The sequence below is a fragment of the Salvia miltiorrhiza genome, chromosome 2 (genome assembly GCF_028751815.1).
Source record: "Salvia miltiorrhiza cultivar Shanhuang (shh) chromosome 2, IMPLAD_Smil_shh, whole genome shotgun sequence".
NCBI classification, from domain to species: domain Eukaryota; kingdom Viridiplantae; phylum Streptophyta; class Magnoliopsida; order Lamiales; family Lamiaceae; genus Salvia; species Salvia miltiorrhiza.
In genome coordinates, this window is record NC_080388.1 from 53685924 (window position 1) to 53710988 (window position 25065).

Here is a 25065-nt window from a genome sequence, read left to right on the forward strand (position 1 = left end):
GGGAGATTATTGGGCGTGGCACTGAGAAAAATGGACTGTACTATGTGGATGAGATTGCTCAAAAAGGCAATGTGATGCTGGCTCACGGAACTGCAAACCGGGAAGCTTGGCTTTGGCATCGTCGGTTAGGACATCCTTCCACGGGATACCTTAAACTTTTATTTCCAAAATTACTCCAAAGTGATACTCTTTCTTGTGAGACTTGTATCTTAGCTAAAAGCCATAGACAATCTTTCAAATCAAATGATACACAAGTGAACTCTATGTTTTCTTTAGTTCATTCTGACGTTTGGGGTCCTTCGCCCGTGATAGGGGGACAAGGTTTTAAATATTTTTTGTTATTTATTGATGATTGCACTAGGATGACATGGGTATATTTTTTAAAACACAAATCTGAAGTTTTTGAAAAATTTACTCATTTCCATACTATGGCTCAAACTCAGTTTCAGAAAAACATACAAACCCTTAGAACCGACAATGGGGGGGAATTTGTTAATAATTCCATGAAAATTTTTTGTCAAACAAAAGGGATTATTCATCAAACTACTTGCCCCCACACTCCTGAACAAAACGGAGTTGCCGAAAGAAAAAACCGAATTTTACTTGAAATGACTCGTTCTATGATGATTGAGTCTCATGTTCCCTCCTCGTTTTGGCCCGAGGCTGTGGCAACCTCGGTTTACCTTGTCAACCGTCTCCCTACTAGGACTCTTAAACTTAAAACCCCATTACAGAAATTGTCTACCCTGGCTTCCATACCTATTGCCCTTACACTTCAACCACGGGTCTTTGGGTGCTCTGTTTTCGTTCACATTCCTAAACATGAACGCACCAAACTCTCTCCTTGTGCAGTCAAGTGTGTGTTTGTAGGATATGGGGTTAATCAAAAAGGATATAGGTGTTACAATTCCAAAACCCGTCAAATTATCACCACCATGAACTGTAGGGGTGGGAAGATAGGGTTCGGGTATAGGGTACCCGATTACCCGACCCGAAAAAATCGGGTATCGGGTACCCTATACCCGAAAATTTCGGGTTCGGGGTCGGTATCGGGTATTTTGGGTACTAAAATATCGGGTATCGGGTATACCCGATCGGGTATCGGGTATACCCGAAAATACCCGATTTTTGCAATTAATTAATAATTATATATTAAATTATTTAATTAACTAAATTAATTTCAAAAACTTTGACTTTCCCACCCAGCCCTAGACTTCCTTCTTCCTTCCTTCTTGCTGCCCGCCTCCCTCTCTGTTCCAAACTTTCCTTGCCCAGTTGCCCTCCCGTCCCTCTGCCCGCCTCCCCAGCCTCCTCACGCGGCGCGCCGGCGCCGGCCTCCGTCGCCCCCAGCCAGGTCGCGAGCCTTCCCCAGCCGAAATACCGAGCAGACGCCGCCAGCCGCGCAGGACGCAGGACGCAGCTGCCGCCATCGTCCCAGCAACCGCGCCGCCTCCGAGCAGGTCCGAGCAGACGCCGCCAGCCGTCCCCACTCCCCAGGTCCGTACGATTCTTCTTCTTCTTCTTCTTCTTCTGAATCTTCTTATTCTTCCTTTTTTTTTAAATGACTCAATGTGAATGTGTTATGAATTCAGTTGGCTTTAGATTTCAGTTGAGTTCAATGTTTGATTCAGTTGAGTTTGAATGTTTGATATAAATTAGCTAAATCACATCTGTTATGCATCAATTTGAATGTTTGATTCAGTTGGCTTTAGAATGTTTGATTCAGTTGGCTTTATGTATTTTATTGTAATATTGATTCATTGATATTCAGTTGAGTTTGAATGTTTGATATAAATTAGCTAAATCACATCTGTTATGCATCAATTTGAATGTTTGATTCAGTTGGCTTTAGAATTTTGATTCAGTTGGCTTTATGTATTTTATTGTAATATTGATTCATTGATTGATTCGGTTCAGAATTCAATTTGAATGTTTTGCTTGGTTTGATTGGTATTTGGTACAGTTGGCTTTAGATTTCATTTGGTATTGATTGGTTTGATTGATTTCATCATATCTATTATTGGTTTGATTGATTTCAGTTGGCTTGATTGATTGTTTCTAAATTAGTTTGAGCTATTATGACAATTTTCTTTATGAATTCAGTTTCTAAATGACTAAATGAGTGTGTTTACTTATTTTGTAGTTTGCTACATTGTTATGGCATCTTCTCGCAATAGTAATCGTGTTGAGGAAGACGCTATTGATATGAATGATGATATGGATGATGATGGGTTAGAGGATATTCCTATCGGCGAAGACGGGGAAGAAACAATAGAAACCGGATCTCAAAGTGGTGTATCAAAGAAAAGGAAAAAAGGAAGTGCACGCTCAGATCATTGGAAAGGTTTCACACTTATGTGGGTTGAAGAAGGTGATCCTCCGGAGAAGACACGCAAGGGGAAGTGCAAGACATGTGGAGCTGTAATTTGCGCCGATTCATACCGTAATGGGACGAATGGCCTCAAGAACCACACTATTTCGTGCTCCAAAAAGCATAAAAATACAACGGAAGGTCAAACTGTATTGCATTTCACACCTGCCAGCACGGATGGAACTAGCTCATTGTCAGCTTGGAAGTTTGATCAGAAGTTTGTTCGACTCACTTTGGCTGAGATGATTATCCTTGATGAGCTCCCATTCACACATGTGGAAAAGGAGGGCTTCCAAAAATTTGTTGCTGCTGCTTGCCCAATGTTCCAAATTCCTACAAGGCAAACGATCAGAGCTGACTGTGTGAAGATCTTCTTGGAGCGGAAAGATAGGTTGAAGACTTTCTTCACCAAGAAGGGCATGGGTAGGGTCTCATTGACCACAGATAGCTGGACTTCAATAAACAACACCAATTTTATGTGTGTTACTGCACACTTCATTGGTAAGGATTGGAGATTACATAAGAAGATCATTACATTTGTCAAGATCGTTAGTCACAAAGCCATTGATATTGGTGAGGCTATTGTGATGTCGATGAAGGATTGGGGCTTGCAGAGATTGCTTTGTTGCACGCTAGACAATGCAACAGCAAACGATGGGGCAGTAAGATATGTGAACTATTATCTTGATGAGGTGCAGTCTAGAGTTCTCGATGGAGGTTACCTCCATATGCGTTGCGCAGCCCACATCTTGAACTTGGTTGTGAAGGAGGGTTTACTTGAGATTGGTTTATCGGTTCACAGAGTTAGAGAAGCAGTGAAGTGGATCAAGGCCTCCCCAGCAAGAGCTTCAAAGTTTTATGACTATGCAAAGTTAGTCAAGATTGAATCCAAGAAGCAATTGTGTTTGGATGTCCCTACACGGTGGAACTCAACATATCTGATGTTAGAGTCAGCTGAGCCGTATGAGGAGGTGTTCGGGGTGTGTGGGAATATGTTCTCTTCTTATACAGAGGACTTGAAGAACAAAAAATTCGACAATGGGCCCATTGGACCACCTGAAGCGGCAGATTGGGTGAATGTTAAGAAGATCATAGAATACCTCAAGAAATTCTACGACCTCACTCTTCTTGCATCCGGGACTTCATATGCCACTTCACACCTCTTCTTTGTTGAGATGTGTGATATATTTGATCTTATTGCTGAGTTGCAGGTGAGTGAAGATCTTGAGGTGTCTTCGATGGCTACCAAGATGAGGGCGAAGATTGGAAAATATTGGTTGGAGGATGTCGAATCAAATCCCAATATGAATAGGCTTCTTTATATTGCTGCTGTGTTGGACCCTAGGCAAAAGTTGAAGCATGTTGAGAAATGCTTCAAGTCGGTGTATGATCAAGAACGTGCTGCTGTTTTGGTGAGTGAGGTGACAAGCTTATTGAAGGCCTTATTTGAGCTTTATAAGGCATATCATCAGGTGGCACCCACATCTCGACCACGAGCAAGTGCTTCTACATCTTCAGGAGTTAGAGAGAGGAGGTCGGAACGTCGTAGTGCACTTAGTCTTGTGTCATTGCAAGAGAGTGAAGAAGATTGTGATGATCTTGATGCAAACGAGCTCACCATCTACCTCACTGAGAAGCAACACAAAATGGGTAAGAATGACGTCGACCAGTTTGATATTTTGATGTGGTGGTCGACCAATACTCCACGGTATCCTGTACTTGCTGAGATGGCCAGAGATATCTTAGCTGTCCCCATATCTAGTGTTGCTTCAGAGTGTGCATTTAGTATGGGAGGACGTGTTCTATCACCGTATAGAAGTTCTTTGGCGCCGGAAATGGTTGAGGCCTTGATTTGTGCTGAGGATTGGTTAAGATCTAGCAGCTTTGATAAAAAAGATGAAGAAGGCGTTTCAGAAGAAAAGCAACAGCAGGAGTTTGAATCGGGTAATTACATATTCTAATTATTCCACTTCTACATATTATTATTTATTACATTACTTATTTACTTTGTTTGGTTTATTTTTACTTCAATTTCAATTTCTTAATTCTTACAGTGCTCCATAGCTATACTCATGGTGATTCGAGGCCGGCACAGAGTCAAACGGAGCTAAGTGGAACTCGTGCATCGTAGTCGTAGGCTCGTAGCTATGGGCATCATTTTGTGATCTAGTTGACTAGTTGTGTACTAGACTTTGTCTTTGACATTTGTTTGAGACTTTGTGAGTTTGTGTACTAGACTTTGACTTTGTGTATTAGACTTTGTCACTTGGGTACTAGACGTTCGTTCCATTTAAAATTTTAGACTTCGGAGTTGATATTTGTGGTTGTTGATTTTGGATTTGATGTTATATATTATTTGTTAAAACAGGGAATTGAAAATGTACAAGATTATATAGGGCAAAGCATGAAAATAGGGGATATATTTTCGTTTTTTTTTTTAAAAAAATCGGGTATTTTTCGGGTATTTTCGGGTATTAGGGTACCCGAATACCCGATTAAGCACAAATCGGGTAATTCGGGTACCCTAATACCCGAAATACCCGATTTCAGAATTTGACCTCAAAAACCTTATTTTGACCGGGTAATTTCGGGTACCCGAATACCCGACTCGGGTACCCGAGTCGGGTATTAGGGTACCCGATTAATTTTCGGGTTCGGGTTCGGGTGGCGTTTTTCTGTGATTTTCGGGATCGGGTACCCGATTTTTTCGGGTAGGGTACCCGATCCCGACCCGATTCCCACCCCTAATGAACTGTGATTTCCTTGAAACTGAGTATTTTTACAATAACCACCTTACCAGTCAGGGGGAGAGTGAGAGTGAGATTGACTTGTTAAGTTGGTTACCAATGCCAAACAGCCCGGAAGCAGATCCAACAGAAAAAGTTAACCTTGCCACAGAGCAAACTCCATCCACTACTGTACAAAGTCCGCCTCCTCAGCCAATATCTCCTCCGCCGCTGGTATCTGAGGTAAACACCCCTGAACTTACCACTGAGATTTATGGTTTCACTGATCATATGTCTCAAGATGTTGAAAGGAATCAGGGAGAGAATCAATGCCTTGTTGAAAGGGATCATGAGGAGAATACAGCAAATGAAGGTACAAAGGGATATGTTCTACCACCCAGGAGTACTCGGGGTATCCCTCCCAAACGGTATTCCCCGGAAAAGTTTGGGAAGAATTCTCGGTACGCAATTGGGAATGTAGCAAAAGGAAACATATCCAAAACCGCCGCAGCTTATGAGGCGGCCCTGTATGATGAAGAAATACCACAAACAGCAGAACAGGCTCTGAAAAGTGAACACTGGAGAGATGCCATGAAGAAAGAAATAAGTGCACTGAATCGGAACCATACATGGGAGAAGTGTAGACTACCAAAAGGGAAGAAAACTGTAGGATGCAGATGGGTCTTCACAATCAAAAGGAGACCGGATGGATCTATTGAGCGTTACAAAGCTCGATTGGTCGCAAAAGGATACACACAGATGTATGGAATCGACTATGAGGAGACCTTCTCACCTGTTGCAAAGATGAACACTGTCAGAGTGCTCCTCTCAATTGCTGCTAATAAGGACTGGGATCTTCATCAGTTCGATGTTACAAATGCTTTCCTACATGGAGAGCTTGAAGAAGAGAGAGAAGTCTACATGGAGGTGCCTCAAGGCTTTTCAGGAGATTTTGAAGAGGGTGAAGTTTGCAAGTTGAAGAAAACCTTATATGGGCTCAAGCAGTCTCCTAGAGCTTGGTTTGGAAGATTCACCGCAGCCATGAAGAAGTTTGGGTACCAGCAAAGCAACTCAGATCACACCTTATTCTTAAAGAAACGAGGTGATCTAATCTCTTGTTTGGTTATTTATGTTGATGACATGATTATAACAGGGGATGACACAGAGGAGATTCAAAAGTTGAAAGAAAGCTTGTTCAAAGAGTTCGAAATGAAGGACTTAGGAAAACTAAAATACTTCCTCGGAATTGAAGTTCTCAGATCAAAGAAGGGGATCTTCATCAACCAGAAGAAGTATACTCTAGATCTCCTAGCTGAAACTGGGATGCTAGATTGCAAGCCAGCAGAAACTCCTATGATCGTAAATCATGGGCTACAAATTGTGGAAGGAGCTCAGTTAGCCGATCGAGGACAATATCAGCGTCTGGTAGGGAAACTTATCTATCTTTCCCATACTCGACCTGACATTGCTTATGCTGTTGGTGTTGTTAGCCAATTCATGCACCAACCACAGGCTGACCACATGGAAGCTGCGCTCAGAATTGTGAGATATTTGAAGAAGACTTTTGACTATGGAGTGCTGTTCAAGAAGACTGAACACCTCGAGGTACAAGCTTACACAGATGCTGACTGGGCTGGAAACCCAGTAGACAGGAAGTCAACAGCTGGATACTTTGCATTCATCGGAGGGAATCTTGTCTCATGGAGGAGTAAGAAACAAAAGGTGGTAGCTCTCTCAAGTGCAGAATCAGAATTCAGAGGGATCAAGAGTGGGTTAACCGAAGTCCTTTGGCTAAGAAGATTGTTGATGGAATTAGGACTTCACTCAACAAAGACGTGTCAAATGTACTGCGACAACAAGGCTGCCATCAGCATATCTGAGAACCCAGTTCAACATGACAGAACTAAACATGTCGAAGTGGATAGGCACTTCATCAAGGAAAAGATTGAGGAAAAGATTGTGGAGCTCCCGTTCGTGAGGTCCGAAGATCAGCTCGCTGATATCCTAACCAAAGCTGTAGATTTCAAAAGTTTCTCAGAAGTTCTTTCCAAGTTGAGTATCGGAAATCCCGTCACTCAACTTGAGGGGGAGTGTTGAGAATAAAAAAGTTAGTCAAAAGATAAAGTTAGTCAAAAGATAATCAAGGATCCCTTAATTATAGGGATCCTCATGATGTTGTAGGAATCTTCATGATGTTGTAGGGATCCTCATGATGTTGTAGGAATCCTCATGATGTTGTAGGGATCCTCATGATGTTGTAGAATATCAGCTCCCTTTCTAAACACTATAAAAGGGGATGATTGTATCAGCAGGAAAAATCAAGAAAAAGAAATACAAGAACAATATTCAAGAAACAAATTCTCTCTTCTATGATGATAACATGTTTTTTAACAAATAATAATAATAATAATAATAATAATAATAATAATAATAATAATAATAATGTATGTTTCATACAAATATAAATGTCAAAACATAAATTTAGAAGGATTAATAATGGAATGGCTAACACCATGGTAGGTGAAAGAAATGTTGATTCCCATAAATATAGGAATGATGATTCTAAAAAAAATAATGATTCCTGCAAAAAAAATATATATATCAAGTAAAAGAATAAAATGAAAGTAGAAATCACCATTTCACTCTCACCTCCATTCCATCGTATCAATCACATCCCAGAAAAACCTTGCTATAATACACATTAAGGAAGAAAAAAAGCACACCACCAGAATTTTATAAAAGAAGAAGAAGAGAACAAACAAAACAAAATAAATCAAAACAAACAAAAATAGTAAAAGTCGTCGGCAAGGGCCACAGAAAGGTGTTTGGTAGCTGGCTGGGTGCGTGCTTGGTAGCTGGGTGCATATTTGCACCTGGTTTCTATATGTATGTGTGATAACAAGTGTCTATGCGTAAATTTATTATGAGAAAATGAAGGATAAATAAAATTTCATCTTTTAAATTATTTTTACTTTTTCCTCATTTTCTATAATTTGAATTTGACTCTTATCCATTCCTCTTTTTCACTATAAATGAGGGATAATATTGTATATGATGGATAATATTATACAATATTATCCCTCATTTGTAGTGAAAAAGAGGAATTGGTAAGAGTCAAATTTTATTTTATAGAAAATGAGGGAAAAAAAGGCAGAAAGGATTTAAAAAGTGAAATTTTGTTTATCTCTCTTTTTTCCATGATAAATTTACAACCAAAGATAATGCATTCTTAGTGACAATATATATAGTGTTAATAAGGTGAAATACCCACTTTGATTAAGTGTATATGAAAGTACCTACTTTAATTTAATGTCGAGTACCAAAGATACCCCTAGTCCTTAGATGTTGATAGATTTGCATTATTTTTTGTAAAAGTTCTTATATAAAAGTTCTTATATTTTTCTTACACAAGTACCTTTGTGTAAGATTATTAGTTGGAACATGTCCAGAATCTGAGAGATGACACGTTCATCAATTAATTTGTGAAATAAATTTAAACAACTAATATTGTAGGTGTCAATATAAATGTGAAAACATTCAAACATTATATATTGTGGAATAAAAAATAATTTTATCTACAAGTCACTAATCGTCGGTTTAAAAAGGAAAAACATATTTTATATACCAAATTTTGGACTTTCACGTAAGAATTTCGAGCCAAAAATTGTAGGCTAGGGCTATACTTGTAATTTTAATCAAAACATCAAATTATTTTTGCAACTCAGACTCAAAGATCAAGTCATAAATAAACTATAATTAATTAATACCGTCTTATATGAAATTTATTTTTTATGGAATTTCTCTATAATAATTTTTTTAATTATTATTACCTAAGAATCGAAAGGAAAAACACACTCATACTTTAATGGTCTAAGTAACTTAAACTCTCGACCTATTAATTGGAGAAAAAACGTGTTACCAATATATTGCGCTGATAGTAAATTTCTCAATAATAATGGAAAATTGGAAATAAAGAAATTACACAAGAATCTAATAGGGCTGAAATCGTAATATTGTCCATGTCTTTCAACTTTAAATGGAGATATTTGTGAAAATATGCACGATACTGATGCGCCACCAATATTACTATTATTTAGTGGACAATAAGCTAAGTCATATTTCTTGCTACTCGAATTATTGCCATTTTGAAATCTCTTTACTACGGTTGATTACGGGATTAATATGGCATTGTGAAAAGTTTGTTTTTTGTGTTACTTCAAAACAAATCATTAAAAAAGTTAAATTCAAGATTCGTATTAGATTTAGGGGGGTGTATTAGCTGTGGATTTCCACAGACTTTAAAAAGTCCGTGGAATTTAAATTCCATGGAATTCACATAGATTCCAGACGACTTTCAAAGAATTCGTGGTTGGATTTCACCCCGATTTTCACTGATTTTCGAAGAATTTAGGGGATAATTCTGGAATTGAAATCCATGATGCCAACGTCCGCTGAGTCCCAGCACCGCTGGAAACCCAGCGAGCGCTGGGCCTCACTAGCTGCAAAGGTGCTGAGGCGAGTGGCTGGTCTATTCCCAGCGAGCGCTGGGCCTCACTATCTGCAAAGGTGCTGAGGCGAGTGGCTGGTCTGCTAGAGCTACTTAAATGTAGAAGACTAGTGATCTTATGTTTCCTTTTCTTTTCACTTTTCTTTCTTGTGTGTCGAGTTGGACATAGGACGTGAGTTTCAAAGGTCCAGCAAAGAAACCAGCACTTGTTAATTTTATTGAGTCATGCCTAGACATATATAAGCGTGCTCGAGTCTTTAGTTTTATTTGGAATTATTGTGAGAGGATCTGCATTTGGATGTCGTCGCATGCAAAATTCCTTCATCGTATCAGCCATTCTCTTAACATTTGCTAGTTGCTTTGTCCGTTTCTGCCTCCTGATTCAGCCCAATGATTTCCTTAGTTGTGCACTCGTCAATTTTCTACTCTTACCGCTGGAAACCCAGCGTCTGCTGGACTCTCTCAACGGTGGCTGAGTTCCAGCGGTCGCTGGAACTCAGCGCTCGCTCAAAACTCCATGGATTTCAATTCTCGTGGTTCTTGGCCGGATTTCGTCATGTGTATTTTTTGGATGAAATCCATGAAAGTCATTCCGGATTTGAAGTCAATGGAATAACGAATACACCAAGATTTGTATGGATTTTAAAAAGTCTGAAACGAATACACCAAGATTTATATGGACTTTTAAAAGTCTTGAACGAATACACCCAGATTTCTGCAGACTTTTAAAAGTCTGAAACGAATACACCCAGACTTTTAAAATCCATAGAAATCTATTAAACTCCACAACGAATACACCCCCCTTATATTGATGATTTAGACTACTGGTCTACTGCCATGAAAAAATGAAGAATTTTTCATTAGAGTGTGTTCGATAAATTTATCATGAAAAAATGAGGGAAAATAAATTAAAATTTATGCCTTTAAATACCTTTTTTCCTTTCCATCATTTTATACAAAAGAGAAGCTCACAATTTTTCATTCCTTCTTTTTCATTTTAAGGAGGGATAATATATTATCAAGGAATGAAAAATTGTGAACTTCTCTTTTGTAAAAAATGACGGAAAAGAAATGAAGCATTTAAAGGTATAAATTTTTGTTATCTCTCCTTTTTCCATGAAAAGTTTATCCATAAAAAAAAACACACCCTTAGGCTGCGTTTACTTTGATGGATAAATTTATCCATGGAAAAAAATAGATAACAAAAATTTATGTATTTAAATATCTCATTTCTTTTCCCACATTTTACACAAAAGAGAAGTTCACGATTTTTCCTTCCTTATTTTCACTTCAAGGATGAATAATATTATCCCTCCAAAAATAGAGGGATAATATTATCCATCCTTGAAGTAAAAATAAGGAATGAAAAATGTTTTTGTGTCAAATATTATAAAAGAATGAGACATTTAAAGGCATAATAAATTTTTGTTATTCATTATTTTTCATGGATAAATTTATCCATCAAAGTAAACGCAGCCCTAATCACAAAAATTATGCTATTGGGAGTTTTAGAATGAAAAATAAAGTAGTTTACTCCAATTAAACTTTATTATCAAGTTCATCAAAAAATTACTCCCTTCGTCCCACTTTGCTTTGTCTAGTTTTCTTTCGGGTGTTTCATTCGATTTGAACTATTTTATTTTTGGGTAATAGGTGTTTCATCAGTTGAAGATTGAACTCAACAATTTGTGGGGTATCCAATCAGAGTGGAAGCTTCTCACTTTGGGTAAGGGTTTCTTCACCATGAAATTCTCTACTCTTGAAGATAAAAAACTTGCGAAAGCTAAAATTGTTTGGGATCTGACTGCGGGTTCCATCCGCCTCCGCGATTGGGTCCCATGTTTCAATCCCTACAAGGAAGTCTCTTCTATATGTCAAGTTTGGGTTCGGATTTATTACCTACCGAATGAGTTTTGGGATCCTGAGGTAATAACAGCAATCGCTAGAATTATTGGTTTTCCAATCAAAATTGATGGTGTATCAGCTCATGGAGAGGTCGGCCATTTCATTCGTGTGCTTATTGAGCTGGATCTCGCTCAGCCATTGCAGGAATCGATGCTTATAGATTGTGAACATCCTTTCTATGTCGAGTTTAGCTATGAGCAATTGCCTTTCTTTTGCTCGAATTGCCGCATAACTGGACATCAGGTGGAAAAGTGTACAAAGGTTAAGCAGAAGGACAGCCAGGACAATAAAGAAGCTCTGGAAGCAGATCAGAATGTCGCAATTCCTATCGAGTCTGCTACTGATAATGAAAACAAGGGCAAGAAGGTGTCGGTTAAGCCTAAAGCTCATTTGGCTTCTACTTTTGGGAAGACTCATGCTAAACCTGCTGCGGCTTGGTCAAAGGTTGCCGAACAGGCGGTAAAAAAACAGACTGCTGTTCCGGCTCTTGAGAAACAGGCTGTCGAGACGCGAAATGCATTTCAGGCTCTGGACTTGGAGAATAATGCGGAGACTTGTTTGGATATGAGCGTGGATCCTATTTCTGAAACGTCTTTCGGGGTTCATTTATCTGAGCCGGATTTGTTGGAAAAAATCCAGGTTCCGATTCAGGGGGATAAAGATGTGATTAAAGATAGTGACTTGGTCATTAACGAGGAGGACTCGGATGTGGAGGAAACTTTGGAGATGGAGGCTCCGGATGGCGCGGGTTTGAACAGACCGATTATTGACGACACAGCTGATGCTCTCGAACGTGACCCAACTTTGGACAAAAGCGGGGGTGTTTCGCATGAAGGTAACAAGGATTTGTCCGCTCTTGGCCCGGACAATATTTCTAGTCGCATTAGTCGGTTAGAGGAGCAGGTTAGTCAGGGGATGCAATTACTCTCGGACAAGACGACCAAGCGGGGACGTGGCCGCCCAAAGGGCACGGGAAAGGGCATGGAAAGGGAGCCGATGCAAGCGGTTCCGGAAGGTAGCATAAAAAGTCGCCTCAGAAATACGGGGGAAATGGGCTACAAGCCAACTAACTTTGTGGTTGATTGTAGCAATAGTGATAGCATGAGTGCAATGAATAATATAGTTCATAGACGTTGGTCAGATGAGATGGACGACTATCCTGATTTATGGGATTGCTAGTGTCTTCAGGTTTCTTTGTTTAACGATCTCTTTTCGAGTTTCGTGCCCTTAGTCTGCGTTTTGTGCTTTCAAGGGATTCCTTTTTCTTTTTCTTTTATAATAAACCTCAATTTAATAAATAAAAAATTTTTGGGTAATAAATTTTCACTACAATAGATATTATAAACCCTCATACTTTTCACGACAATCTTACTCTCTTAAATATATTGCGGTGAAATGAACTAAGATCAAGTGAGGTGGGACAGAGGGAGTACTTATATTTTAAAGGTGTGTTTTTTCCTTTTTTTCATCATATAGGGACGAAAAGATAAGACAATATTGGAAAATATTCTTACACCACTATCCAAAGATAACAACGAATTGGAGAGAAAATGAATGAAAATGAGCTGTCCGATAAAATATCCCACGTCGTCAAAAGAAAATTTTCTATCATAATAAACATGTGAAATTTTTTTAAAAAAAATAGTGAAAATTAAATTATTTTTTTTTTCTCATTTTTCATCGAAGTAAACGCACCCATAAAAATTAAGGAAATAAATTAAGCACTACAAGTGGATACGTCTCACTCTATTAGACTATCTTTATCAATAACCTACACCAACCCAACTTTTTAATAAAAAAATCATTTCTCTCTCTTTCACATACACAATCTACAATTCAACAATCTATATGTTTTATTAATGACTCAATTCAACCTAAAATATATATATTTTTTTATTTAATTATCAATTTATTCATCCAATAATAATATGCCTAATATGCCACGTGTCATAACTATTTTTATAAAATTCATTTTGAAGAGGTTGTCAGAAGTTGATCTGCAACTTTTTTTATAACCGGTCATTAGTTTTATCTATTTTAACGTTTATTTAATTATTTTAATTTTGTCTTTTAGTTATAACCGGTTGTCAAAAGTCGTTGATAATTGTAGTCTTACATTTATAACGTCTTTCATTTTTCTATCACAAATACTAATTATGTGTGTTGAATGTTACGTACGTTATTTATTACATGACTATTCAAATAAGTATATATTAACACTGAATTTCTATAAGTGAAGCGTCCATGTGAAAACTAATATTTCAGCCAGTAAGCCCTTTCTTTGGGTAAGAAAAGCATATATGACACCAGAATATTCTTAGCTAGTCTTGGATATATAAAAGCATTTTCAAAAATATCATGAAAAGACATGATTACTATTTGAATTTGTCGAGTTAATGCTCAAATCAATCTGAATTTTCAATACTAATTAATTTGGACCAAATTGGATGAGAGAGAGAGAGAGAGAGAGAGAGAATGGATATCGGAGTTGACAGTGGTGGCCTTTCCGAAGCGCAAACTCGGCTAGTAGATGTAGATGTAGATGTAGATGATGTGGTGGCGGGCTTTGTCGATTTTAAAGGCCGCCCCGCCGTTCGATCCAAATCCGGATTATGGAAGTCCGCTTCTTTCATCATAGGTATGATCGTTCTTGCATTTAAATTTTATAATTGTGATTTTATAATTATATTTAGCATCTAATTTTCAACTTTCTTACTTCATAATTGATTATTGTAATTGATGGTGTGTAGTTTTTGTAAGCTCAATTTTTAGTAACGACATAATAAATTAATTCCGGAAACATAAGAAATGTTGGAAAATGGGATCTATGCTGTGTTGCAGTGCTTGAATAATTATTTTTTTTCTATGTACAATTTTGTTTTTTTTTATGTATAATTTAATTATTGAGCGAGCCTTGAAGTTTGTGGTAGTTAAATATCTCCTTAAAAGTTGGCCAAACTGATTAAACCCCTATTGTTGTGATTAGGCGTGGAAGTGGCGGAGAAATTTGCATGTAACGGAATAAGTTCAAATCTCATCACCTATCTGACGGGGCCGTTAGGACAATCGACGGCGTCTGCGGCCGCAAACGTCAATGCATGGAACGGCGCGGCGGCGCTTCTGCCGCTGTTGGGTGCTTTCGTGGCCGACTCATTTTTGGGCAGATACCGTACCATTATTATTTCCGTTGTGGTCTACATTTTGGTTAGTACGTACTACGTAGCTACTACTCACCACCACAAATTTCCATTTGCACAACTCATAGAATTTTAATTTTCACTTTGTATAATTTTTCTTTTGTTATAGTTATATTGAATATAAGAAAATTATTGTATTTGGACTAAATATATAAAAATAAGGTACCTCTTTAAAGAGTGTGATTGTCTCGTGAGTCCAAATTTGTAAAACGAGTCAAGATCTAGCCCAAATTAAATCATATCAATAGCATATTTTTAACTTTTGTTAGCGTTATGATCTGTCTGTCTTACACATTTTGACTTGTAACACATTTTTATCTTTTATTTTATTTTATTTTATTTTTATATGCTTCAGTATATTTTTGTAATTATTAATTAAAGCTTATTCCATCCTAAAACATTTAGGGTATATAATTATTTTTACCATTTAATTTTACTACTATTAGTTAATGTTGATATTACATTCGAGGTTAGGGTATATAACTTTTCTTTAATAACTTCAATTATTTGAAATAAAGATTAAATATAAATCATAATGTTATATATAAAAAATACTATCAAAGTAATATATTCTCTCCGTCCTCATAAAATGTATTCAATCTATTTTTGGTAAGTTTTTCATTCACAATAAAGTGAGATCTTTACTTCACTCATAATACATTCAACCACTTTATTAAAGCTCGTGTAATGTGAAAATGGATACATTTTATAAGGACGGAGGGAGTAGATAATAATGAGACGCATTGACTCTTTGGATACAAGTTTCTAAAGTAATTTTAACCTCAAACTCGTAACATTGGCATGCACCAGCATTAGTCTCAATTAGAGCATTTCAGTCTGCCACGTTTATAACTTGGGAATTCTGATAAAACGAATAGAGCTTGGGCTTCTTGTCTCTCTCGGCTTCCCTTCACTATGAGTGCAAAGCCGAAGCAAATACCTCGGAGTGCTCTCCTCCTTTGCAGGAACTCGTTTTCTTCTACCTCTCTCTCTACTTGGCTGCATTTGCCGAAGGCGGAATGAGGCCTTGCATACAAGCTTTCGGGGCCGATCAGTTCGACGGGGACGACATCAATGAGTCCAAATCCAAAAGCTCCTTCTTCAACTGGTGGTATTTCGCGATGAATGCAGGCGCTCTGCTAGCCCTCTTGATCTTGAACTATATTCAAGATAATCTCAGCTGGGAACTCGGCTTCGGGATCCCCTGCTTCGTCATGATCCTTGCCCTCCTTCTTTACTTGCTCGGCTCCTTCACCTACCGCTTTCGCCTACACACTGATGCGAAGAATCCCTTCATTAGGATCGGCCGCGTCTTCATGAACGCGGTGGGGAATCGTCACACCACCCCTTCTGCATCAGAGCAAACCAGAATGAAGTAAGTTGTCGTTATAGATGATTCTGATGTCACGTCTATCTGGTTCATTTATGCCTGAGCTGTGGCAGGATTGTCGACAGGGCCACATCCGAAGGGTGCAGGTGTAGTGGGCGGGACATTGACGACGCCAGGGCGCTCCTCAGCCTCCTCCCCATTTGGTGCACGTGTTTGGGCTTTGCGGTCGTGATCTCGCAAAGCTCCACATTGTTCACCAAACAGGGCCAAACAATGAACCGTGAGATCTATCACGGCCTCGAGATTCCCGCCGCCACGCTGCAGTCCCTGGCATGCCTGGCTGTCGTCGTCCTCATGCCGGTCTACGACTGGGTCCTGGTCCCGGCTGCCCGGGCCGTGACCAGGCGACCCACAGGAATATCCATGCTCCAGCGAATCGGAGCTGGATTGTTCCTGTCGTTGCTCTCTATGGTGATTGCCGCGCTCGTTGAGATGCGGCGCCTCGCCACTGCGGCCGAGTACGGGCTGGTGGACGACGCGGGCGCGACTCTCCCGATGAGCGTGTGGTGGCTGGCGCCCCAGTACGTGCTGTTCGGTTTGGCGGACGTGTTTGTGATGGTTGGGCTTCAGGAATTCTTCTATGATCAAGTCCCTAGTGACTTGAAAAGTATGGGGCTTGCCTTGTACCTTAGTATCTTGGGAATTGGGGATTTCTTAAGCAGTTTTTTAATAGCTTTAATCGAGTCCATCACCAGCCGAGCTGGGCACGATAGTTGGTTCGCCGCCAACATGAATCGAGCGCATGTTGATTATTTCTACTGGTTGCTAGCAGGGATTAGTGCACTTGTGATGTTAGCTTATGCTTTCTTTGCAAAATCTTATGTTTATAAGGGAAGAGATTTGGAGTATTCTTATTAGAGTATTTATTATCTATGCAACTATAACTCTGTATATAAATCAAGTATTAATGTAAGATTTATTTTGTAGATTAGGTATGAGGTAAATGGGATGAGTTCGAATTGGAATCTTCTATTATTGTTTGACATTAGTATTTTGTTTTCTATTGCATTTAACAATAGTCTTGGCATTATGACTCAAAAAAAAAAAAAACAATAGTCTTAGGATCATAATTTGTAAAATTATGAGTTTGTAATTAAGAGCTTCTTTGAGTTTGTAAAATTAACTTTGATTGAAAATGTCTTATGATCATTATTTGTTAGATAGATCATAGATATCGATATCCGAACCAATTACTAGCACACCACCAGATTTTTGTAAAAAAAAAAAAAAAAAAAAAAAAAAACCAAACAAAAATATTAAAAGTTGTTAGCGGGGGCCAAGAGAAGTTTTTGGGAGGTGGGTGATTTCTAAAATCTCCAATTGTGATTTCTTGTTGTGAGAACTAGAATTTTTATTCATTGAAGGCTCCCTTAATGACAGTGTATACAAATACGTGTAAGATATGTATTAATATGTATAGTCAGTGAAGTTATTTTAATGAATAGATTAGAAAGATATTTTGTAGACGAATAAAAATAAAAATTTAAGAAGACATTTCATGGACTACGAGAATATTTAGTATTTGATAGAGTTTAAGGCTTTGTCACCTCCCACTGTCAAGAAAAAAAACCATTTTAACTCCCTCAAAACTATTTTTCTAAATATTTTTATTAATATAAAAATTGTCTTTGGCATAAATTACAAAAATTGTCTGTTATATCTTTATTATATTTTTAATTTCAAGCATAATTGTATAAATTATACTCTCTTCGTCCATAATAAGTGTGATGTGGATAGGAGGACACCTGTTTTAAGAAAATGTCAACAGATGTGTATAAAGTAAAGAAAGGATCCACCAAAATAGAATTGTTAGTTAATTAATAAATAGTGTGTGGGAGATGAGTTTTTTGTAAATATTGTGTCAATGAGGGTAAAATAGAAAGGTATATGTCCTAAAATAGAAAGGCTACACTTATCGAGGACGGATGAAGTATGTTACATATTTAGAAAAATATATTAAATTCATTAGATATTAAACTACTATAAAAATATATTCTCCCTCCGTCCACGGAAGAACTTTCTAGGTGGGAGTGACATGAATTTTAATAAAAGGTTGTTAAGTGTATTGAGAATGATGAAAAAATATTAATAATATATATATTTTTTTTTGAGCCAACAAGAAGACAACTTCATTAAACAGCCGAAACAGAGTTCAAAACAGAAGGAAGAACCTCATAAGAGGTAACATTAAACAACGAAGAAAGAGCAAACGAAGCTAACTTATGAGCAATGGAATTTCCTTCTCTTGGTGTCCAACTGAAGATAACCCTGCGAAACGAGTTTATCAAGTCAAAGGAAAAATAAATAGGAAGTTCTTCTGTGGAACCTCATAAGAGGTAACATTAATAATTTATTATGTTGGTGGAAAAGGAAGGGTAAATGAGGTATTTTTAAGTGGTATATATGTATAATCCTAAAATAAATAAGAAGTTCTTCTGTGGACGTAAAGGAAAAATATGAAGTTCTTTCGTGGACAGAGGAGGTATTATTTAAGATCTTGTGTATATATATGGAACTCATTTTAGAATTCTGAAACAGATAAATATCCTATAAAATCTAACTACTTAATCAGTACACATTTGTGTATGACACAAATTTTAAGAAATTGATTAAGTGTGTGTGAGTAAAATAAATGTCTCACTTTTATTGTGAGTGGCTTGTCTGGAGTACACTTATCAAAAGAGGAAATGGATATTCATTTGATAGACGAACCAAAAATAAAATATGAGTACTCTTTTGGTGGACAGAGGGAGTACTCCCTTCATCCTCATAAAATGTATCCACTTTAAATGACACGAGTTTGAATAAAGTGATTGAATGTGTTGTGAGTGGAATGAGAGTCTCATTTTATTGTGAGTGGAAAACTTATCAAAAATATACTACATACTACATTTTATGAAGACGAACAAAAAAATAGTAACAAATTTGATAGTACATTTTATGAGGATAGAGGGAGTATTATTTTATTAATTTGATTATTTTTTTAAACTGGCCTAATTCAGGACCAAATAACTTTATTAGTTTATATAATTTATTAATTTATTTAAGTATTATCTTAAAGAGGTTTTGCTATAGTTATAAAATCAAATAGACCAAACTGCTAATTAAAAATTTAAATATAATTAATATTTATATTTTTTACTTTGATCAAATAAAATGACATTGATTATGCATAGAACGTATGCTCTTTCTCCTAGTGCCCCTAAATATCGTTTAATACTCCATTTGTTACTAAAAATTGTGATATTATTATCGTATCGGTACGTTCCTGAAAATTGTGATATTTGTTTATTTAGAAATGACCTAAAAAATTATATTAATAAAAAACTTTATCCCCATTCATTATTTATAAAAGATATAGGGGACTCAATCTCCACTTAAAACAGAATTATTATACTTTTTTTTTTGTCTCACGTGTCATCTCCATTGCACCATAATTTTTAGGGATGAAGGGAGGTGTATTTTGACTCGTTAAATTAGCTAACACAAGTATCTAGTGCTTCTTTTATTTATGCAAGTAATTGATTTTGAGTGCTTTTATAGTTCATACTATTACTAACATGATTATCTCAAAAAAAACTATTACTAACATGATAATAAAACGAACAACAACATATAACAATCCTCAATTATTGAGACATCAACTAATTATTGAAACTACTTAGATAAGTACTGATTCCCATCGATCGCCAGAGCTGTGACTGTGAGCCACAAAAGTCGCCCGCATATCATATACCATCATCTTTTTCTAAGTCTTCTCGATATCCTTATTCCACCAATCACACATGTTTGATTAAAATATCTATTTTCATTGAAATTCAGTGTGCATGTTTAAAAATAATGCGATTCTGCTAATCTTTCTTTCTAATCTATAAATCACCAATCGTGCGTAGAATATAGAAATTAAATGAAATTATGATTAACTCCGATTGTTACACACGACTTTTTCAACGTTTGAAACATCACAAGATATTGCCAAATCTTGAAAAGAGTTGTAAACTCTTTCAACTGTATTCCTTGCAAACTGATCAATCTTAGTTTTCAAATATCAAGAAAAAGAGAGAGAATGATGACTACCGAAGCCGCCACTGGAGATGACTCAACGCCGCTGCTGGGTGACGTCGTGACCGGTGCCGTCGCCTTCGATGGAGGCCCCGCTCACCGATCGAAATCCGGCTCTTGGAAATCTGCTTCCTTCATCATTGGTATTGTTAATGAAACTTATATAATAGTAGTAAGGGTTAATTACAATTCATAGCATAAACTTTCAACAAATTTCACTTTGTATTAATTTTTTGTATGACCTGAACCGGAAGAAATTGTTTAATTATGAACCATGAGTATGTTGCGCCTAAAAGTTGGTGCAACAAATGGCGCCCGCGAACCTTGGCTATAAACTATAATTAACTCTAATAATAATATAATCTATAATTTTGGGATTTAATTTAGATTTAATGTTATTTCATTGTTTTGAACAATGAATTTCAATCATTAGGTGTCGAAGTAGCAGAGAGATTTGCGTATTATGGAATAAGTTCGAATCTGATCACTTACCTGACGGGCCCGTTGGGAGAATCCACGGCCGCCGCCGCGGCAGCTGTCAACGCCTGGAACGGGGCGGCGATGCTGCTGCCGCTGCTGGGGGCTTTCGTCGCCGATTCCTTTCTCGGCCGATATCGTACCATTATCATTGCCTCTCTGCTCTACATCTTGGTTAGTATCCAACAATCTCAATTTTGTAGAATTAAAATTGTATTCATCTTTTTTGCTAATTTATTACTCATCTCCAAATAGGAAAATTTGTCACCTTGTTATAATATTTTACTTTTAATGATTCTCTCTTATTCCCTTTTCGGTCGTCCAAAAAATAATTCTTTCACTTGATGAACTAATTAATTAATTAAGCTTATGGTACCAAAAAATTGTCTTTTTTACTTTTCACATACATTAATTATACTATTTTAATATCTATTACCATTTTACTTTTTCTAATTTTATTTTTATTTTAAATGCAAATTCATTATGAAAAATGATGAATTTATTTATATTTATAATACAAGATGTTAAAATATGATGAGTTTGTTGTAACGATGAATTTCAACGAATTACAGGGTCTTGGGCTCTTGTCTTTATCTGCTGCACTTCATTCATCCAACTCCTCTCCTCCTCTCTTTGAAGTTGCATTCTTCTTCTTCTCTATATATTTAGTAGCCTTTGCGCAGGGCGGCCATAAGCCATGCGTGCAAGCCTTAGGAGCCGATCAATTCGATGAGGAAGACGAAACAGAGCTCGTAGCAAAGAGCTCATTCTTCAATTGGTGGTATTTTTCAATGAATGCAGGCATTTGTGTAGCTCAATTGGTTTTGAGCTACATTCAAGAAAATCTAAGCTGGGAACTAGGTTTTGGAATCCCATGCATCATGATGTGCTTTGCACTAGTTGTTTACCTACTTGGATCCACGACTTATAGGTTCCGAGTAAGAAGCAGTCAGAAGAACCCGTTTGTCAGAATTAGTTCGGCCCTTGCAGCAGCAGCAGCAAGGGCCGAACCAGAAGATCCAGAACAATCCTCTGGAATCGAAGAAGCCAAGGAACTTGTTCGTATCGCCCCAATTTGGGCCTCATGTTTGGGATATGCAGTTATGTTTGCACAGGCAACCACTTTGTTCACGAAGCAGGGGGCCACGATGGACCGATCATTAGCCTTTGGCCTTCAAATACCGTCGGCTTCTTTGCAGTGCCTCACTGGACTATCCATCGTGGCCTTCATCCCCGTATACGACCGTATCTTGGTCCCAACAGCAAGAGCTATGACCAAGAGATCCATGGGCATTACAACGCTCGAAAGAATTGGCGCCGGGATATCTCTATCGATTGTTTTCATGGTGGTTGCCGCCATTGTGGAGAGGCAACGCATCTCCGTCGCTATTAAGCACGGGCTGCTGGACCGGCCTGAGGCGACGGTCCCGATGAGTGTGTGGTGGTTGGCACCGCAATATGTGCTTCTTGGGATTGCGGATGTATTCACAATGGTTGGTCTTCAAGAGTTCATGTATGATCAAGTTCCTAATGACCTTAAAAGCCTAGGCTCGGCTTTGTACCTTAGTATATTTGGTGTGGGCAGTTTCATCAGCGGATTTTTGATATCAATAATTGACTCCATCACGAGCCGAGCTGATGGCATCGGTTGGTTTTCCGACAACTTGAACCGAGCACATCTTGACTATTTCTATTGGTTGTTAGTGGGGATTACTGCAGCTACATTGCTGCCCTATTTTTACTTTGCAAACTCCTATGTTTACAAGATTTAGCGTCTCCAGACACTCAAGAACAAGTGTTTTATTTGTTCCAAAAAAAACTAGTACTACTTATTTCAAAATAAATTCAATATTAATTATTGTCTTATATCATGATTTTATAAAAAAATATGTTTAACTTTTTTCGTTGTTCGATTTTTCATAGATTAGTTAATATTTGTTTTTAAGTATTACTCGCATATATAGGGATTACTCTGCACAATATACATGAAACAATTTATAATTATTAATTTAATATAATAATATTAAACTTTAACTTTTGATGTTTATACATTCAAAATAATAACAGATGCATTATAGATCCAAAAATTTAGTAAAATAAGAATTTTGAAATATTAATAATCATAATATATAAAAACTTATTTTAATGCTAGTCAACCTAATTGTTCTTATCATAAAAGAAATATGCATTAGAAGATAAAATTATTATAATTAATAATAATTCTGAACAAATTAAATAGTGCATTAGAAGGTTTTTTTTTTAAAATATTATTACCCAAACAAAGGAAAAACACACTCACACTCTAGCCCTCTAGGTGACTCGAACCCCGACGTATTGGTTGGAGGAGAAGCGTATTACCAACAAACTGCGCTTAATCGTCAAATGCATTAGAAGGTTAATTGCAAAATAAATTGAATTCTATATAAAGCTCAAATATTATCAATTCTGTGCTTAATTGCGCACACTAAACGACGTCATTTATCTTTCTCTACAGAATTTTAGTTGTCGGTTGTATTCGCTTCGTTTTTTCAGTCATTAACCCTCAACTACAAGATTTAGAAATATTTGATATTTATGTGAAAATGAATAAAAATGTGATCAAAGTTGCAAACATAATATAAACTAATGATTTGTTTTGCAACTGCCCTTTTGTAATTTGAACAATTGATTCTAGTTATGAATTTTTAGAACTTCACATTCTAACTTATGATGATATTTTCAATGTAGCTTTTCACTTCATTAAGTTTTCTATACATAATAATTATCATTAATAGTTTCTATTCTGATTAGTTAACTCTTCGTAATTTATTTGTTGCTAGGATTTATTGTATAATTATTTTAATATTATTTAATTTAAGTATTAATTGCATATAAATTACTAAACTTTCGAAAAATTCTCATTTTGCACATGAACTTTAAAATCTTTATTAAAATTACTCAACTATTTTTTTTTTCTCATTTTGCATATTCACCTATTTTTTGCCATGATGAAATGACATAATTATACTCACTAGGCATAACTATGCCCGCATGTCATAAATATGATCATGTTGAAAAATAGAATCAATCTCATATTGTATACACTACAAGAATCTGGCCGATTACCGACGGAAAATTCCGTCGGTAAAGCCAAAAATTCCGTCGGTAAAAACTAATACCGACGGATTAACGACGCCGCGCGTACGTCGCTTTAAATATGGTCGGTAAAATTTTTACCGACGGAAATAGCAACGGAATGCCCGTCGGCTTCGAGGGGGCGACGTTGGCGTCGTCTGGACTTAACGACGGAAATAGCAACGGAAGTTTCCGTCGCGATTAGCAACGGAATCAAATTCCGTCGGTAAATACCCGTCTCTGTTAACGACGGAAACAAATTCCGTCGGTGATTTTCGTGCGGGTATTAGCAACGGAATTAAATTCCGTCGGTATTTTTTTAATACATTTTTTTTTTAAATTTGCATTATACAATTTAACGACGTCCTGTTACACGCTTCTTTTCAATTATATAACCATCAATATTGAAAACACCAAATGAAATTTAAATTAGCATTCGAAGAGTCATAACTTAACAAAATATTCAAGTGTTCACAAATATATAATAGAAATATTCAAGTATTCAAAATACAAAGACACAACATAATCAAGATGATGGTCCAGTGGGTGGAGTGGGTCCAGTGGGTCCAGGTGGAAGCCTAGCCAATATCAGCATCAAAAACTGTAAATAGAAGCCATTCCAGGCAATGAGAAAAATGTGGTTTCTCTGCTGATAATTGAGCAACGCGTAGAGCTTCTTCCCTCTTGTCTCTCTGCAGTAAAACTCATAATCAAAACTTATTGATATAGAGCTATGCGACATGCAAGAACTTCTCCTAATTTTTCGGGAAAATAAGTTTTATTTAAAGAAATAATAGTTTCAAACCCAGACTAAGAAGCATGAGTTAAACCACCCTAGGGCCAATTCATCAGTGAAGAAACAAAGTAATGGATGCTAATTCTTCTATTGACTGATGTTGAGCTCATGTTAGCAAAAAACTATCATGATAGTTCAATAAGATCACATTGATGCCTCTCACATTAGAGTAGAACATCAGAAAAGAAGTGTTTTAGAGATGAACTGGCCTCTATTCTAAATTTCATAACAAGTGCTATGCCACAGAAGAGAATCTCATTTATTGATAGCCAACATTTTTCACTTATTTACCTGAAGAAGATGCCGAAGTAGACAGTGTAATATGGCTTGAGCTTGAGGACACGGCTCAAAACATGGGAACTCTGTACATGGTGAAAACGACATTCTCTGGGAAACAACAACTACTACACCAGCGTTTGGAAGTAGACCAAGAGGATCAAATTCCAGCTCTGGATCCAACTAATATCACGTCAAACAACATATTTTAGGTGAGATGAACAAAATGATAATGTAGAACTTT

The 25065-nt window shown here is 37.0% G+C and overlaps 2 protein-coding genes and 2 long non-coding RNA genes across 7 annotated transcripts; 2 read left to right on the forward strand and 2 right to left on the reverse strand.

Moving 5' to 3' along the window:
* The first annotated feature begins 13778 nt into the window (after nucleotides 1-13778).
* LOC131010227 (protein NRT1/ PTR FAMILY 5.10-like) lies at nucleotides 13779-17063 on the forward strand. Of its 3 annotated transcripts, none has more exons than XM_057937650.1 (4): nucleotides 13779-14147; nucleotides 14496-14713; nucleotides 15585-16081; nucleotides 16150-17063. In XM_057937650.1, the coding sequence occupies exons 1-4, from the start codon at nucleotides 13985-13987 to the stop codon at nucleotides 16952-16954; spliced, it is 1683 nt and encodes a 560-aa protein (XP_057793633.1). In that variant the 5' UTR covers nucleotides 13779-13984; the 3' UTR covers nucleotides 16955-17063. The 3 variants fall into 3 exon arrangements, with proteins under 3 accessions (XP_057793633.1, XP_057793634.1, XP_057793635.1); XM_057937651.1 differs by having other exon boundaries at nucleotides 16162-17063; XM_057937652.1 differs by having other exon boundaries at nucleotides 15672-16081.
* A 2930-nt stretch (nucleotides 17064-19993) lies between these two features.
* Nucleotides 19994-20836, reverse strand: LOC131010231 (uncharacterized). Its single transcript, XR_009096511.1, has 2 exons — nucleotides 20651-20836; nucleotides 19994-20283 (listed from the first exon to the last, which is right to left on the reverse strand). It is a non-coding gene; the product is annotated as an uncharacterized LOC131010231 (long non-coding RNA).
* Nucleotides 20163-22501, forward strand: LOC131010229 (protein NRT1/ PTR FAMILY 5.10-like). 2 transcript variants are annotated; one of them, XM_057937654.1, is made up of 3 exons: nucleotides 20163-20301; nucleotides 20592-20809; nucleotides 21208-22501. In XM_057937654.1, the coding sequence occupies exons 1-3, from the start codon at nucleotides 20163-20165 to the stop codon at nucleotides 22405-22407; spliced, it is 1557 nt and encodes a 518-aa protein (XP_057793637.1). In that variant the 3' UTR covers nucleotides 22408-22501. The 2 variants fall into 2 exon arrangements, with proteins under 2 accessions (XP_057793637.1, XP_057793638.1); XM_057937655.1 differs by having other exon boundaries at nucleotides 21319-22501.
* A 1666-nt stretch (nucleotides 22502-24167) lies between these two features.
* Nucleotides 24168-25065, reverse strand: LOC131010233 (uncharacterized). The gene is made up of 2 exons (XR_009096513.1): nucleotides 24837-25065; nucleotides 24168-24441 (listed from the first exon to the last, which is right to left on the reverse strand). It is a non-coding gene; the product is annotated as an uncharacterized LOC131010233 (long non-coding RNA).

Excerpts from the sequence above, each read along its gene's own strand:
- LOC131010227 (XM_057937650.1), top strand. The coding sequence starts at position 13,985 with ATGGATATCGGAGTTGACAGTGGTGGCCTTTCCGAAGCGCAAACTCGG. Across the intron at positions 14,148-14,495 it reads GTCCGCTTCTTTCATCATAG|GCGTGGAAGTGGCGGAGAAA; the intron begins GTATGATCGTTC and ends TGTTGTGATTAG. Across the intron at positions 14,714-15,584 it reads CCGTTGTGGTCTACATTTTG|AGCTTGGGCTTCTTGTCTCT; the intron begins GTTAGTACGTAC and ends TAAAACGAATAG.
- LOC131010229 (XM_057937654.1), top strand. The coding sequence starts at position 20,163 with ATGATGACTACCGAAGCCGCCACTGGAGATGACTCAACGCCGCTGCTG. Across the intron at positions 20,302-20,591 it reads ATCTGCTTCCTTCATCATTG|GTGTCGAAGTAGCAGAGAGA; the intron begins GTATTGTTAATG and ends TTCAATCATTAG. Across the intron at positions 20,810-21,207 it reads CCTCTCTGCTCTACATCTTG|GGTCTTGGGCTCTTGTCTTT; the intron begins GTTAGTATCCAA and ends AACGAATTACAG.